At 39.5% G+C, this 17,743-nt stretch overlaps 1 protein-coding gene across 4 annotated transcripts in view; it reads left to right on the forward strand.

The window, feature by feature from the left end:
* The window catches only part of SH3BGRL (SH3 domain binding glutamate rich protein like), a 121,133-nt gene that overhangs the window by 30,114 nt on the left and 73,276 nt on the right, over positions 1-17,743 (forward strand). The window contains exon 2 of one of the 4 annotated variants that reach the window (XM_086389884.1): positions 14,975-15,083. The exons of the other annotated variants lie outside the window; for them this stretch is intronic. Within the exon in view, the coding sequence (XP_086246010.1) occupies positions 15,060-15,083 (24 nt within the window). The 5' untranslated portion in view covers positions 14,975-15,059. The remainder of the gene's footprint in view (positions 1-14,974; positions 15,084-17,743) is intronic. 4 annotated transcript variants of the gene reach the window in all.

Below are 17,743 nucleotides of genomic sequence, written 5' to 3' on the forward strand. Positions count from 1 at the left end.
AGATTTAAATATTATTTTAGTAGAAGCCTGTGAACACAAGTATTATTCACTCGATCTTTTAGGAAAGCAGTTTTCTGCCAACAAGAATGATACATTTCATCAGATATATATCTAAAAAGATAGACTTGCAGATGAGGCTCTATTTGTAAATTTGGAGTCAAGCTAATACTTATCACTGACTCCTTTTATCATTTTGAAACAGCTATGAAGCGTAGTGTCATTAGCCTTTTCTTTTTAATGAGGAGAGTTGAATTTCACTTTGTATATATTGTTAGCCTTTGAAGGTATCAGTATCCATCTTTTGTCATTTTTATAACAGGAAAATAGGTTATAGTTTTGGACATTTCCTTTTATTAATCTTTTCTATCTGAACCTAAGGATCTAAAAATAGTAGTAAATTGTACTAAAGGATTCTGTCCTCTATTAGAGAGCAGTCAACTTGTGACTATAGCAGATTATAAAGGGAACTCCTATTAATAACTCTTACCAAGTGCTAGCAGTTGTCAGTTCAACTTAATTGCTATGTGTAAAATGGTGTTTCGTTGTTGGTTTTTGTGATGAACTAGTTAAATTTTTGCTGAAAAGTTAAATATTGTTTTTGTTTAGTTGCTAAGTCATGTCCAACTCTCTGCAACCACATGGACTGTAGCCCACCAGGCTCCTCTGTCCATGGGGTTTGCCAGGCAAGAATACTGGAGTGGGCTGCCATTTCCTTCTCCAAAGTTAAGTATAGGTAAGTTCAAAAGAGAATATCCAGTTGTGCAAAATTCAAGTGTTAGCAGTTTTTTAAATGACTTTTCATTTAAATTTTAGAATAACATTATGGTATTTTATATATATTTATATGTGTGTGTGTGTGTGTGTGTGTATAATGTATATCTTGGGAGGGGAGAAGGGCTAGAGATTTAATTCAGTCACCAATGGCCAATGATTTAATCAACCATGAATACATAAAATCTCCATAAAAACTCCTAAATGACAAGGTTTCACAACCTTATTAGCTTCCATAGGTTATAGCAGTAATATCTCTATGATAAACTTTCAGAGCATTATGCTATATGGAACTCAGTTAGATAAAGACAAATGCCAAGCTATTAGAAGGACCCCAGTTGTAAAAATGGCAGCTTTGAGTATAAGATTGTGGTAGCAATATTCTCTGGGCATGAGCAAATGAAATTAAATGAGAGAATGCATGTGGTACTTAGCATAGTACTGGGCACGAGTTCAGTTCAGTTCAGTAACTCAGTCCTGTCCAACTCCTAGTGACTCCATGGACTGCTTCTCTGTCCATCTGCTTCCCTGTCCACTTTCCTGTCCATCACCAACTCCAGGAATTGCTCAAACTCATGTCCATTGAGTCAATGATGCCATCCAACCATTTCACCCTTTGTCATCCACTTCTCCTTCTGCCTTCAATCTTTCCCAGTATCAGGGTCTTTTCCAGTGAGTCAGTTCTTCACATCAGGTAGCCAAAGTATTGGAGTTTCAGCTTCAACATCATTCCTTCCAATGAATACTCAAGAATGATATCCTTTAGGATTGACTGGTTGACCTACTTGCTGTCCAAGGGACTCTCAAGAGTCTTCTCCAACACCGCAGTTCAAAAGCATCAGTTCTTCGACGCTCAGCTTTCTTTATGGTCCAACTTTCACATCCATACATGACTATGGGAGAAACCATAGCTTTGACTAGATAGACCTTTGTCGACAAAGTAGTAGGTGCTAAATATATATGTATGTTCAAATATCTCTATGTGGTTAAAAATGATTGTTTTTGTTTAGTTGCTAAATTGTATCTGACTCTTTTACAACCCCATGGGCTGTAGCCCACCAGGATCCTCTGTCCTTGGGATTTCCCATGCAAAAATACTGGAGTGGATTGCCATTTCCTTCTCCATATGATCTTCTCGACCCAGGGATTGAACATGTGACGCCTGCTTGTAAAATAATGACCCAATATTTTATTCTTCTTTAGACAATCAGAGTAAAATCCTCAATAAGCCTGTGAACAAGAATCTGAGTCTATATTTGTCTGACTCATCTCATTTACCTTCTCACTATTCTGGCCCTGGCAGATCATGTCTTTACTTAAAATTTTGGTACTTTGTTCATTATATAATTTTGCATTGATTTTTATTTTAAAAATGTGTTTAAAATGTTATTTATCTTGATTATTGAGCTTTTTTGGGCCCCTTAAATTTTCACTTGAGATGAGCATCTCACTTCCTTCAAGCCTGTCCAGTCTTACTTGAAACAACTGGAGAATGTCATATAACAATAGAGATATGTGAGGAGCCTCCCTGGTGGCTCAGTGGTAAAGAATCCGCCTGCCAGTGCAGGGGACACTGGTTCTGTTCCTGGTCCAGGAAGGTCACACATGCCAAGGAACAACTATTCTGTAGGCCACAACTGTTGAGTCTGTGCTCTAGAGTCCAACAGCCACAACTACTGAACCCACATGCCTTAGAGCTCATGGTCCACAACAAGAGAAGCCTCTGCAGTGAGAAGCCCTTGCACTGCAACTAGAGAAAATGCCCACACAGCAAGGAAGACCCAGAACAACCAAAAATTAAAAAAAAAATAAATAAACAATGGAGACTCTTGGTAGTGGGATTCAGCTTTTTCAGAGTATAACTATGGAAATCCACCACAACATTAGTTGAATATTTGGTATCCATTGATTTAAAAAATAAATAATAACAAAAATACCATGAATTTGGTAGCACTTTGAAATGAATTTGTATTTTAATTTATAAAACAGTATCTATACATACTAGAAAAAAGTTGTACACTTCAAAACATTTTCTTGGTCTCTAGAAATTGCCTTGTATACTTAGAGATTTGTAGGGTCTTTGCAATAACTATTCTTCCCTTTCACTCTCCCTCCACACAGTGATCTCTGGATCACAGATCAGAAACTACTGCTATAAGAATTCAGATTAAAGAGAAATCAATGTGCCTAAAATATATTCTAGGGAAGGTAAAGCTTGAGTCTGAAGAATGAGTAGGAGGAAAAAAGGACATGAGTATGGAAAGACTTCCTATTTATTGAGTGCCTTTGAGGATTCAGGCTCAAAGCCAAGAACTTTACATTCATCTTCTCATTTAGCCCTATGTCTCTAAGAAACAGGTGTATTATGCCCATTTCACATAGAGGAAAACTTAATCTCAAAGTGCTTGAATAACTAGGCCTAGGTCATACAGGCAGTAAATTTGCTGAGCTAGTTTCTGTACACAAGATTTTACATTATCATTAATCTAAAAAGAAGGGCAGATGTCAGATACTGTTATTGCTGGTAAAGAAAGGGTGAATTTAAACTGGTAAACCTGAAGTCCATAGAAATTATAGCAATTGTTTGCTTTTGTACTTTCTCAGTTGGCAGGCCCATATTAATTACCTCTGTTTTTGAACATCCTGTTGAAAAAGCTTGCATTGTTCTAGTTTGTCATTCAACAGATTATTTAATCTTTTGTTGACTTTACTATTGATGTTTAACTCTGCTGCCTGGGCTCATTCTGTGGTCCAGAATAGTCTGTTTTCCACAGGTGATCTGCAGAAGGATACAAAAACACCAGTGGTCTTGGGATTGACTCTTTCTAAATTCCTCAAATTGCATGTGAAGAAGTAGTTTCTCATTACAAATCAGTTTAGTTCAGTCGTTCAATCGTGTCCCACCCTTTGCAACCCTGTGAAGTGTGACATGCCAGGCCTCCCTGTCCATCACCAACTCCCAGAGCCTCCCCAAACTCATTGAGTTGGTGATGCCATCCACCCATCTCATCCTCTGTCATCCACTTCTCCTTCTGCCCTCAATCCTTCCCAGCATCAGGGCCTTTTCAAATGACTCTGCTCTTTGCATCAGGTGGCCAAAGTATTGGAATTTCAGCTTCAACATCAGTCCTTCCAAAGAAAACCCAGGATGATCTCCTTTAGGAGGAAATGGTTGGATCTCCTTTTGGTCCAAGGGACTCTCAAGAGTCTTCTCCAACAACACAGTTCAGAAGCATCAATTCTTCGGCTCTCAGCTTTCTTTATAGTTCAACTCTCACATCCGTACATGACTACTGGAAAAACCATAGCCATGACTAGACGGACTTTTCTTGGCAATGTCTCTGCTTTTTAATATGCTGTCGAGGTTGTTCATAACTTTCCTTCCAAGGAGTAAGCGTCTTTTAATTTCATGGCTGCAATCACCATCTGCAGTGATTTTGGAGCCCAAAAAGACAAAGTCAGCTACTGCTTCCACTGTTTCCCCATCTATTTGCCATGAAGTGATGGGACCAGATGCCATGATCTTAGATTTCTGAATGTTGAGCTTTAAGCCAACATTTTCACTCTCTTCTTTCACTTTCATCAAGAGGCTTTTTAGTTCCTCTTCACTTTCTGCCATAAGGGTGGTGTCATCTGCATATCTGAGGTTATTGATATTTCTCCTGGCAATCTTGATTCCAGCTTGTGCTTCCTCCAGCCCAGCGTTTCTCATAATGAGTTAAATAAGCAGGGTGACAATATACAACCTTGACATACTCCTTTTCCTATTTGAAAGCAGTCTGTTGTTCCATGTCCAGTTCTAACTGTTGCTTCCTGATCTGCATACAAGTTTCTCAAGAGGCAGGTCAGGTGGTCTGCTATTCTCATCTCTTTCAGAATTTTCCACAGTTTATTGTGATCCACACAAAGGCTTTGGCATAGTCAATAAAGCAGAAATATATGTTTTTCTGGAACTCTCTTGCTTTTTTGATGATCCAGCAGGTGTTGGCAATTTGACCTCTGGTTCCTCTGCCTTTTTTAAAAACCAGCTTGAACAAATAGATTCCACCAAAGTAGAAATACCTTAACTTGCTAACTAGCTAAAAATAATAAACATGCATTATAAAATCAATTCTGCATTTTGTATAAGGAAATGGTTTTCCTCACTTTCTCTTTAGTTGTCTTTGATTAATTTTACAAAGTGCATTTATGGATAGTTCAGTGTAACTTTTTTTTTTTTTTTTTTAAGACTTCTATTGGGGGCGGTCCTAAGATGGCAGAGGAATAGGATGGGGAGACCATTTTCTCCCCCACAAATTCATTGAAAGAACATTTGAATGCTGAGCAAATTCCATAAAACAACTTCTGAACGCTGATAGAGGACACCAGACACCCAGAAAGGCAGCCCCTTGTCTTTGAAAGGAGGTAGGACAAAATATAAAAGATAAAAAGAGAGACAAAAGAGTTACAGATGGAGACCTGCCCTGGGAAGGGAGTCTTAAAAGAGGAGAAGTTTCCAAACACCACGAAACCCTCTCACCAGAGGGTCTGTGGGGAATTTTGGAATCTCAGAGGGCTACAAAACTGGGAGGAAAAATAAATAAATAAAACCTACAGATGACGTGCCTAATGGCAACTCCCAGCAGTGAAGTAGCCCAGACACTCGCATCTGCTACCAGCAAGCGGGGGCTGAACAGGGAGGTGTGGGCTGCATTGCTTAGGGTAAGGACTGGGCCTGAATGCCCTGAGGGCAATCTGAGTGAGCTAACATGAGATAGCAACCCAAACTCTGGGATAGTCAGAGAGAGAGAGAGAGAGATCTATGCCATGAAAAGCCCTAAACTAAGGCACTGCCAGTTGGCTCAGAGAACAAAGGACTGAGAGAATACCAGAGGAGAGCTAGCTGGCCATGGACTGACCCATTCTCTGCTGGAGGCAGGCGGGCAGCAGCCAGAGCTGAAAAGGGACAATCTCGGCCCCAGAGACGGCATCCTCTACCAAACTGCAAGCAAGCTCCCAGTTGTTAACCAAGACTTTCTGGGATTCTGGATGGTTGACATCTGCCAAGAGGGTTGAAGCCAGAAATCAGCTCCCCAGAAGAGACACACAGCACACCTGAGGTGGCGTACCTGCTGTACACCCAGGAAACTGAGCGGCTGGGATGGGGAGGCAATAAGACACACCCTCCACCTGGGGAGAGTGTGCTAGTCAGGCACCTGGTCGCCTGAGCTGCTCGGACCTAGGAAGGGGACAAAACGCATGCCCAACCAAGTCTGCACCTTTGTGGAGTACATGAGAACCTGAACCTGAGTGGCTTAGACCTGGGAAGTGCACACAACCCAGGGCCCACCTCAGACAGTTCCCCTACAGAGCAACCTGGAGCCTGAGCAGTGTAGACTAGGAAGGCACACACGCTGTGAGCAGGGGAAAACCCAATGTGGCTGAGACACTGAGTATTCCCCACACACGCCAGTTATATTTGTTTGCAGTGTTCCTCCCTCCCCACACCACAACTGAACAAATGAGCCTAAATAAGTAACCACCTTAGCCGCCTTGTGTCAGGGCAGTAATTACACACTGAAGAGACCTGCAAACAGGAGAAGCCAAAATAAACAGAGGGAATTGCTTTGGAAGTGACAGGTGCAATGGATTAAAACCCTGTAGTTAGCACCGACTACATTGGAAGGGGCCTATACATATTGAGAAGTATAAGCTGGAACAAGGAACTATCTGAAACTGAACTGACACAACACTACCCTCAACAGCTCCAGAGAAATTCCTAGATATATTTTTTACAATTATCAATTTTAAATTTAAAAAAAAATTTTTTTTTTTTTTTTTTTTTACATTTAAGTTCCCTGTTACTCTTTTAATTTTCGTTTTTATAACCTACTATTACTTTGGGGGGGAAATGACCCTATTTTTTAAGCAAACTTCATATATATTTCTTATAATTTTTTGTGATTTTTTTTTTAATATTGTATTTTTGAGTGTCTAACCTCTGCTCTAGATTTTTAATCTTTGCTTTTTGGTATTTGTTATCAATTTTGTACCTTTAAGAATCCAATCTTCAGTACTCATTTTTACTTAAGAGTGTGATTATTGGCTTGATTACTCTCTCCCCCTTTTGACTCTCCTTTTTCTCCACCAGGTTGCCTCTATTTCCTCCCTCCCCTTTCTCTTCTCTACCCAATTCTGTGAATCTCTTTGTGTGTTACTGGCTATGGAGAACACTTAGGGAACTGATTACTGGCTAGATCTGTCTCTCTCCTTTTGATTCCCCCTTTTCTCCTTCTGGCCACCTCTATCTCCTTCCTCCCTCTTCTCTTCTCTATGTAAGTCCATGAACCTGTCTGAGTGTTCCAGACTGTGGAGAGCACATAGGGAATTGATTACTGGCTAGATTCCTCTCTCCCTTTTGATTCCCCCTCTTCTCCTCCTGGTCACCTCTATCTCCCTCCTCCTCCTCCTCTTCTACATGTAACTCTGTGAAACTCTGTGGATGTCCCTCACTGTGGAGAATCTTTTCACCATTAACCTAGATGTTTTATCATCAGTGTTGTATGGATGGAGAAGTCTTGAGGCTACTGTAGGAAAAAGACTGAAAGCCAGAGGCAGGAGGCTTACGTCCAAAACCTGAGAACACCAGAGAATTCATGTCTCCAGGGAACATTAATGGATAAGAGCTCATCCAAAAGTCTTCATACCTACACTGAAAACAAGCACCACTCAAGAGCTAACAAGTTCCAGAGCAACACATACCACGCAAATTCTCCAGCAATGCAGAAACATAGCCCTGTTGCCCAATATACAGGTTGCCCAAAGTCACAAAACACCCATAGACATCTCAAAACTCACTACTGGACGCTTCATTGCACTACAAAGAGAAGAAATCCAGCTACACCCACCAGAACACCAATGCAAGCTTTCCTAACCAGGAAAGTTTGATAAGCCACTCATCCAACTGCACTCACAGGAAGGAGCCTCCACAATAAAGAGGAACCACAAACTGCCAGAATACAGAAGGGCCACCCCAAACACAGCAATCTCAACAAGATGAAAAGACAGATAAATACTCAGCAGGCAATGGAACATGATAAATGCCCACCAATCCAAATAAAAGAGGAGGAGATAGGGAGTCTACCTGAAAAAGAATTCAGAATAATAATAGTAAAAATGATCCAAAATCTTGAAAACAAAATGGAGTTACAGATAAATATCCTGGAGACAAGGATTGAGAAGATGCAAGAAATGTTTAAGAAGGCCTAGAAGAAATAGAAAAGAGTCAATCAGTAACGAATAATGCAATAAATGAGATCAAAAATACTTTGGAGGGAACCAACAATAAAATAACGGAGGCAGAAGACAAGATAAGTGAGGTAGAAGATAGAATGGTAGAAATAAATGAAACAGAGAGGAAAAAAGAAAAAAAATAATTAAAAGAAATGACAACCTCAGAGACATCTGGGACAATGTTAAATGATCCAAAATTCGAATCATAGGAGTACCAGAAGAAGAAGACAAAAAGGAAGGCCATGAGAAAATACTTGAGGAGATAATAGTTGACTGCTACTGCTGCTGCTAAGTCGCTTCAGTCGTGTCCGACTCTGTGCGGCCCCATAGACGGCAGCCCACCAGGCTCCCCCATCCCTGGGACTCTCCAGGCAAAAACAATGGAGTGGGTTGCCATTTCCTTCTCCAATGCATGAAAGTGAAAAGTGAAAGTGAAGTCACTCAGTCGTGTCTGACTCTTAGCGACCCCATGGACTGTAGCCCACCAGGCTCCTCCATCCATGGGACTTTCTAGGCAAGAGTACTGGAGTGGGGGTGCCATTGCCTTCTCCGGATAATAGTTGAAAATTTCCCTAAAATGGAGAAGGAAATAGTCATCCACGTCCAGGAAACCCAGAGTGTCCCAAACAGGATAAACCCAAGGCGAAACACCCCAAGACATATATTAATGAAATTAACAAAGATCAAACATAAAGAACAAATATAAAAAGCAGCAAGGGAAAAGCAACAAATAACACATAAGGGTATTCCCATATGGATAACAGCTGATCTTTCAATAGAAACTCTTCAGGCCAGAAGGGGATGGCAGGACATACTTAAAGTAATGAAAGAGAAAAACCTACAACCCAGATTATTGTACCTAGCAAGGATGTCTTTTAAATATGAAGGATAAATCAAAACCTTTACAGACAATCAAAAGCTGAGAGAATTCAGCACCACCAAACCAGCTCTTCAACAAATGCTAAGGGATCTTCTCTAGACAGGAAACACAGAAAGGGTGTATAAACTAGAACCTAAAATAACAAAGTAAATAGAGACGGGATCATACTTATCAATAATTACCTTAAATGTAAATTGTTTGAATGCCCCAACCAAAAGACAAAGACTGGCTGAATGGATACAAAAACAAGACCCCTATATATGCTGTCTACAAGAGAACCATCTCAAAACAAGGGACACATACAGACTGAAAGTGAAGGGCTGAAAAAATACGTTTCATGCAAATGGAGACCAAAAGAAAGCGGGAGTAGCAATACTCATATCAGAGAAAATAGACTTTAAAATAAAGGCTGTGAAAAGAGACAAAAAAGTACACTACATAATGATCAAAGGATCAATCCAAGAAGAAGATATAACAATTATAAATATATATGCACCCAGTATAGGAGCACCACAATATGTAAGGCAAATGCTAACAAGTATGAAAGGAGACATTAACAGTAACACAATAATAGTGGGAAACTTTAATACCCCACTCACACCTATGGATAGATCAAGTAAAGAGAAAATGAACAAGCAAGCACAAACTTTAAATGATACAATGGACCAGTTAGACGTAATTGATATCTATAGGACATTTCACCCCAAAACAATGAATTTCACCTTTCTCTTAAGTGCACACGGAACCTTCTCCAGGATAGATCACATCCTGGGACATAAACCTAGCCTTGGTAAATTCAAAAAAAGTTGAAATCACTCCAAGCATCTTTTCTGATCACCTGCAGTAAGATTAGATGTCAATTACAGGGAAAAGCTACTAAAAATTCCAAAATATGGAGGTTGAACAACACACTTCTGAATAACCAACAAATCACAGAAGAAATCAAAATATGCATAGAGGAGAATTAAAATGAAAGTACAACAACCCAAAACCTATGGGACACTGTAAAAGTAGTACTAAGGGGAAGGTTCATAGCAATACAGGCCTACTTCAAGAAACAAGAAAAAAGTCTAATAAATAACCTAACTCTACACCTAAAGGAACTAGAAAAGGAAGAAATGAAGAACCCCAGGGTTAGTAGAAGGAAAGGAATCTTAACAATTAGGGCAGAAATAAATGCAAAAGAAACAAAAGAGACCATAGCAAAAATCAATAAGCTAAAAGCTGGTTTTTTGAGAAGATAAACAAAATTGAGAAACCACTAGCCAGACTCATCAAGAAACAAAAGGAGAAGAATCAAATCAGCAAAATTGGAAATGAAAATGGAGAAATCATGACAGACATCACAGAAATACAAAGGATCATAAGAGACTACTATCAGCAATTATATGCCAAACAATGAACAACTTGGAAGAAATGGACAAATTCTTAGAAAATTATAACTTTCCAAAACCGAACCAGTAAGAAATAGAAAATCTTGACAGACCCATTACAAGCATGGAAATTAAAACTGTAATCATAAATTTTATAATGAACAAAGCTCAGAACTAGATGGCTTCACAGCTGAATTCTACCAAAAATTTAAAGAGGAGCCAACACCTATCCCACTCAAACTCTTCTAGTAAATGGTAAACTTCCAAACTCATTCTATGAGGCCACCATCACCCTAATACAAAAACCAGACACAGATGCCACACACACAAAAAAGAAAACTAAAGGCCAGTATCACTAACGAATATAGATGCAAAAATCCTTAACAAAATTCTAGCAAACAGAATCCAACAACATATTAGAAAGATCACACATCATGACCAAGTGGGCTTTATCCCAGGGATGCAAGGATTCTTTAATATCTGCAAATCAATCAATGTAATACACCATATTAACAAATTGAAAGATAAAAACCATATGATTATCTCAATAGATGCAGAGAAAGCCTTTGACAAAATTCAACATCCATTTATGATAAAACCCTCCAGAAAGCAGGAGTAGAAGGAACATACCTCAACATAATAAAAGCTATATATGACAAACTCACAGCAAACATTATCCTCAATGGTGAATAATTGAAAGTATTTCCCCCAAAGTAAGGAACAAGACAAGGGTGCCCACTCTCACCACTCCTATTCCACATAGTTTTGGAAGTTTTGGCCACAGCAATCAGAGCAGAAAAAGAAATAAAAGGAATCCAAATTGGAAAAGAAGATGTAAAACTCTCACTGTTTGCAGATGACATGATCCTCTACATAGAAAACCCTGAAGACTCCACCAGAAAATTACTAGAGCTAATCAATGAATATAGTAAAGTTGCAGAATATAAAATTAACACACAGAAATCACTTGCATCTCTATACACTAACAATAAGAAAACAGAAAGAGAAATTCAGAAAACAACTCGTTCATCATTGCAATGAAAAGAATAAAATACTTAGGAAGAGATTCACCTAAAGAAACAAAAGACCTGTATACAAAAAAACATAAACACTGATGAAAGAAATCGAAGAGGACACAAATAGATGGAGAAATATACCATGTTCATGGATTGGAAGAATCAATATAGTGAAAATGAGTATACCACCCAAAGCAATCTATAGAATCAATGCAGTTACTATCAAGCTACCAACGGTATTTTTCACAGAGCTAGAACAAATAATTTCACAATTTGTATGGAAATACAAAAAACCTCGAATAGCCAAAGCAATCTTGAGAAAGAAGAATGGAACTGGAGGAATCGACCTGGCTGACTTCAGGGTCTACTACAAAGCCACAATCATCAAGACAGTATGGTACTGGCACAAAGGCAGAAATATAGATTAATGGAACAAAATAGAAAGCCCAGATATAAATCCACGCACCTATGGACACCTTATCTTTGACAAAGGAGGCAAGACTATACAATGGAGAAAAGACAATCTCTTTAACAAGTGGCGCTGGGAAAACCGGTCAACAATTTATAAAAGAATGAAACTAGAACACTTTGTAACACCATACACAAAAATAAACACAAAATGGATTAAAGATCTAAATGTAAGACCAGAAAATATAAAACTTCTAGAGCAAAACATAGCAAAACACTCTATGACATAAATCACAGCAGGATCCTCTATGACCCACCTCCCAGAGTAATGGAAATATAAGCAAATATAAACAAAGGACCTAATTAAACTTAAAAGCTTTTGCACAACAAAGGAAACTATAACCAAGGTGAAAAGACAGCCTCCAGAATGGGATAAGGTCATCGCAAACGAAGCAACGGACAAAGAATAATCTCAAAATATACAAGCAACACCTGCAAATCAATTCCAGAAAAATAAACGACCCAATCAAAAAATGTACCAAAGAACTAAACAGAAATTTCTTTGAAGAAGACATACAGATTACTAACAAACACACGAAAAGGTCCTCAACATCACTCATTATCAAAGAAATGCAAATCAAAACCACAATGAGGTACCATATCATGCCTGTCAGAATGGCTGCAATCCAAATGTGTACAAGCAATAAATGCTGGAGAGGATGTGTTGGTGGAAATGCAAACTAGTACAGCCACTATGAAGAACAGTGTGGAGATTGCTAAAAAAAACAAACAAAAAAAAAAACAAAAAAAAAAAAACTGGAAATAGAACTGCAATATGACCGAGCAATCTAACTGCTGGTCATACAAACCAAGGAAACCAGAACTGAAGGAGACACGGGTACCTCAATGTTCATTGCAACACTCTTTATAATAGCAAGGATATAGAAGCTGCCTAGATGTTGATCAGCACACAAATTGATAAGACTGCTGGTTCACTTCAGTTCAGTTCAGTCCCTCAATCGTGTCCAACAATTTCTGACCCCCAAAACTGCAGCACGCCAGGCCCCCTGTCCGTCACCAACTCCCAGAGTTCACCCAAACTCTTGTCCATCGAGTCTGTGATGCCATCCAGCCATCTCATCCTCTGTCGTCGCCTTCTCCTCATGCCCCCATATCTCCCAGCATCAGAGTCTTTTCCAATGAGTCAACTCTTCGCATGAGGTGGCCAAAGTACTGGAGTTTCAGCTTCAGCATCAGTCCTTCCAAAGAACACCTAGGACTGATATCCTTTAGAATGGACTGGTTGGATTTCTTTGCAGTCCAAGGGACTCTCAAGACTCTTCCCCAACACCACAGTTGAAAAGCATCAATTCTTTGGCACTCAGCTTTCTTCACAGTCCAATTTCCACATCCATACATGGCCACTGGAAAAACCATAGCCTTGACTAGACAGAACTTTGTTGGCAAAGTAATGTCTCTGCTTTTCAATATGCTATCTAATTTTGTCACAACTTTCCTTCCAAGGAGTAAGGGTCTTTTAATTTCATGGCTGCAATCACCATCTGCAGTGACTATGGAGCCCTCAAAAATTAAGTCTGACACTGATTTTACTGTTTCCCATCTATTTCCCATGAAGTGATGGGACCAGATGCCTTGATCTTCCTTTTCTGAATGTTCAGCTTTAAGCCAACTTTTTCACTCTCCACTTTCTCTTTCATCAAGAGGCTTTTTAGTTCCTCTTCACTTTCTGCCAAAAGGGTGGTATCATCTGCATATCTGAGGTTATTGATATTTCTCCCGGCAATCTTCATTCCAGCTTGTGTTTCTTCCAGTGCAGCATTTCTCATGATGTACTCTGCATATAAGTTAAATAAGCAAGGTGACAGTATACAGCCTTGACGAACTCATTTTCCTATTTGGAACCAGTCTGTTGTTTCATGTCCAGTTCTAACTGTTGCTTCCTGACATGCATATAGGTTTCTCAAGAGGCAGGTCAGGTGGTCTGGTATTCCCATCTCTTTCAGAATTTTCCACAGTTTATTGTGATCCACACAGTCAAAGGCTTTGACATAGTCAAAAAAAGCAGAAATAGATATTTTTCTGGAACTCTCTTGCTTTTTCCATGATCCAGCAGATGTTGACAATTTGATCTCTGATTCCTCTGCCTTTTCTAAAACCAGCTTGAACATCAGGAATTTCACGGTTAACATATTGCTGAAGCCTGGCTTGGAGAATTTGAGCATTACTTTACTAGTATGTTAGATGAGTGCAATTGTGTGGTAGTTTGAGCACTCTTTGGCATTGCCTTTCTTTGGGATTGGAATGAAAACTGATCTTTTCCAGTCCTGTGGCCATTGCTGAGTTCTCCAAATTTGCTGGCATATTGTCTGCAGTGCTTTCACAGCATCATCTTGCAGGATTTGAAGTAGCTCAACTGGAATTCCATCACCTTCACTAGCTTTGTTCGTAGTGATGCTTTCTAAAGCCCATTTGACTTCACATTCCAGGATATCTGGCTCTAGGTGAGTGATCACACTATCGTGATTATCTGGGTCATGAAGATCTTTTCTGTACAGTTCTTCTGTGTATTCTTGCCATCTCTTCTTAATATCTTCTACTTCTGTTAGGTCCATACCATTTTTGTCCTTTATCGAGCCTATCTTTGCATGAACTATTCCCTTGGTATCTCTAATTTTCTTGAAGTGATCTCTAGTCTTTCTCATTCTGTTGTTTTCCTCTATTTCTTTGCATTGATCGCTGAGGAAGGCTTTCCTATCTCTCCTTGGTATTCTTTGGAACTCTGCATTCTGTTGCTTATATCTTTCCTTTTCTCCTTTGCTTTTAACTTCTCTTATTTTCACAGCTATTTGTAAGGCCTCCCCAGACAGCCATTTTGCTTTTTTTCATTTCTTTTCCATGGAAATGGTCTTGTTCACTGTTTCCTGTTCAATGTCACGAACCTCCGTCCATATTTCTTCAGGCACTCTATCTATCAGATCTAGTCCTTTAAATATATCTCTTACTTCCACTGTATAATCATATGGAATTTGATTTAGGCCAGACCTGAATGGTCTAGTGGTTTTCCCTACTTTCTTCAATTTAAGTGTGAATTGGCAATAAGTAGTTCATGATCTGAGCCACAGTCATCTCTAGGTCTTGTTTTTGCTGACTGTATAGAGCCTGTCCATCTTTGGCTGCAAAGAATATAATCAATCTGATTTCGGTGTTGCCCAACTGGTGATGTCCATGTGTAGATCGTTCAAGGTCAGGAGGGGCTGCTGTGAGGAGATTCCCCTCGTCCATGGTAAGGAGCAGCATCTGCACTTTGCTGGAGCAGCCATGAAGAGATACCTCACGTCCAAGGTAAGAGACACCCAACTATATGGTAGGTGTTACAAGAGGCATCAGAGGGCACACACACAAAGCATAATCACAGAAAACTAGTCAGTCTAATCACACGGACCACAGCCTTGTCTAACTCAGTGAAACTAAGCCATGCCATGTGGGACCACCCAAGACGGGCAGGTCATGGTTGAGCAGTTTGACAGAATGTGGTCCACTGGAGAAGAGAATGGCAAACTGCTTCAATATTCTTGCCTTGAGAACCCCATGAACAGTATGCAAAGGCAAAATGATAGGATACTAAAAGAGGAACTCCCCAGGTCAGTAGGTGCCCAATATGCTACTGGAGATCAGTGGAGAAATAACTCCAGAAAAATGAAGGGATGGAGCCAAAGCAAAAACAATACCCAGTTGTGGATGTGACTGGTGATAGAAGCAAGGTCTGATGCTCTAAATAGCAGTATTGCATAGGAACCTGGAATGTTAGGTCCATGAATCAAGGCAAATTGGAAGTAGTCAAACAGGAGATGGCAAGAGTGAACATCGACATTCTAGGAATCAGTGAACTAAAATGGACTGGAATTGGTGAATTTAACTCACATGACCATTATATCTACTACTGTGGGCAGGGATCCCTTAGAAGAATTGGAGTAGCCATCATGTCAACAAAGGAGTCCGAAATGCTGTACTTGGATGCAATCTCATAAACGACAGAATGATCTCTGTTCGTTTCCAAGGCAAACCATTCAATATCACAGTAATCCAAGTCTATGCTCCAGTAATGCTGAGAAAGCTGAAGTTGAACAGTTCTATGAAGACCTACAAGACCTTTTAGAACTAACATCCAAAAAAAATGTCCTTTTCATTATAGGGGACTGGAGTGCAAATGTAGGAAGTCAAGAAACACCTGGTGTAACAGGCAAATTTGTCCTTGGTATACGGAATGAAGCAGGGCAAAGCCTAATAGAGCTTTGCCAAGAGAACACACTGGTCATAGCAAACACCCTCTTCCAACAACACAAGAGAAGACTCTACACATGGGCATCACCAGATGGTCAATGCTGTGTTTCATATACCCAACAAAATATTAGTCAGCCATTAAAAAGAATACAGTTGAATCAGTTCTAATGAGGTGGATGAAACTGGAGCCTATTTTCCAGAGTTCAGTAAGTCAGAAAAAAAAAAACACCAATACAGTATACTAACACATATACATGGGATTTAGAATGATGGTAATGATAACCTTATATGTGAGTCAGCAAAAGAGACGGATATGTATAGAACAGTCTTTTGGACTCTGTGGGAGAAGGTGAGGGTGGGATGATTTGAGAGAACAGCACTGTAACAGACATATTATCATATGTGAAACACATCGCCAATCCAGGTTTGATGCATGAGACAGTGTTTTTTGGGCTGGTACACTGGGATGAACCAGAGGGATGGGATGCGGAGGGACGTGGGAGGAGGGTTCAGGATGTTGAACAGAGGTACAGCCATGGCTGATTCATGTCAATGGATGGCAAAAACCACTACAATACTGTAATTAGCCTCCAATTGAATACATTTAACAAATAGGGGAAAAAAAAGATTTCAATTATTCTTTTCTTCCAATGTTGTTCAGATTGTTTTATATCCAAAGATAGCCAGTAGATGTGATTGCTGATTATATTAAGATTTATATTAGGACAAAATGTTCTCCATCGAAGTTTTTTTCCTGCCTGTGACATGGAAGAACTTTTCTTCTGTGAGAGTATGCATGATATTTAACATAGGAATAGGTCTTACGGAAATTTCATTTTTTTTAGATGAGACTTAACTGGAATTATTCATGTTTTTACTCCCCAAACCTGTCTCTGTCTAAAATTATTAAAACTTTCTGGATCTTGAGGCACACAAATAGTTGGTCATGACTGCAAAGGTTGGTAGTAGGGCCTTACCAGGCCTGTTTTAATAACAGGAATGATTTTAATTCTGGACTTTGGACTTTAAAATTTTTGTGTCCATGTACGATTCATGCCAGTAGTTACTGCAGATGTTTTTGAGCTGACAAGTAGTGATGAAACATCTGGGTTTCCATGGGCTACAAAATTCATATGCCATGTAGTGGTTTAAATCACCAAGGTTTAAACCTTGGAGGTTGTCTTGAGTAGGTTACTTAACATTTTCCTTTCAGAGACTCTGTTTTTTTTTGTTTTGTTTTGTTTTGTTTTTCTCAAACAAATATAATGCTATCAACCTTACAGATCTCTTTTGAAGATTAAGAGCAAATGTGATATGCTTCATACTCTGCCTAGTATGCAATGGACACTTGATAAAACATAAGAGGTGACAATGACAAAGATGATGATGTTTAACTTTAATGAAGTAAACATATAAATATGAGCTTACTTAAGGTTTTGGGATCTAGTATGCCTGGCGGAGTCTTCCCTGGTGGCTCAGAGGTTAAAGCGTCTGCCTGGAATGCGGGAGACCCGGGTTTCATTCCTGGGTCGGGAAGATCCCCCGGAGAAAGAAATGACAACCCACTCCAGTATTCTTGCCTGGAGAATTCCATGGACTGAGGAACTTGGTAGGCTACAGTCCATGGAGTTGCAAAGAGTCGGACACGACTGAGTGACTTCACTACTATGCCTGGCAGAGACCACTACCAAACTGTCTCAGTAAGGTAGTTGTCCTTATCC

Source organism: Bos grunniens, chromosome X (genome assembly GCF_055505025.1).
Source record: "Bos grunniens cultivar Pamir isolate PY7600 chromosome X, Bosgru_T2T1.0, whole genome shotgun sequence".
Classification (NCBI taxonomy): Eukaryota; Metazoa; Chordata; class Mammalia; order Artiodactyla; family Bovidae; genus Bos; species Bos grunniens.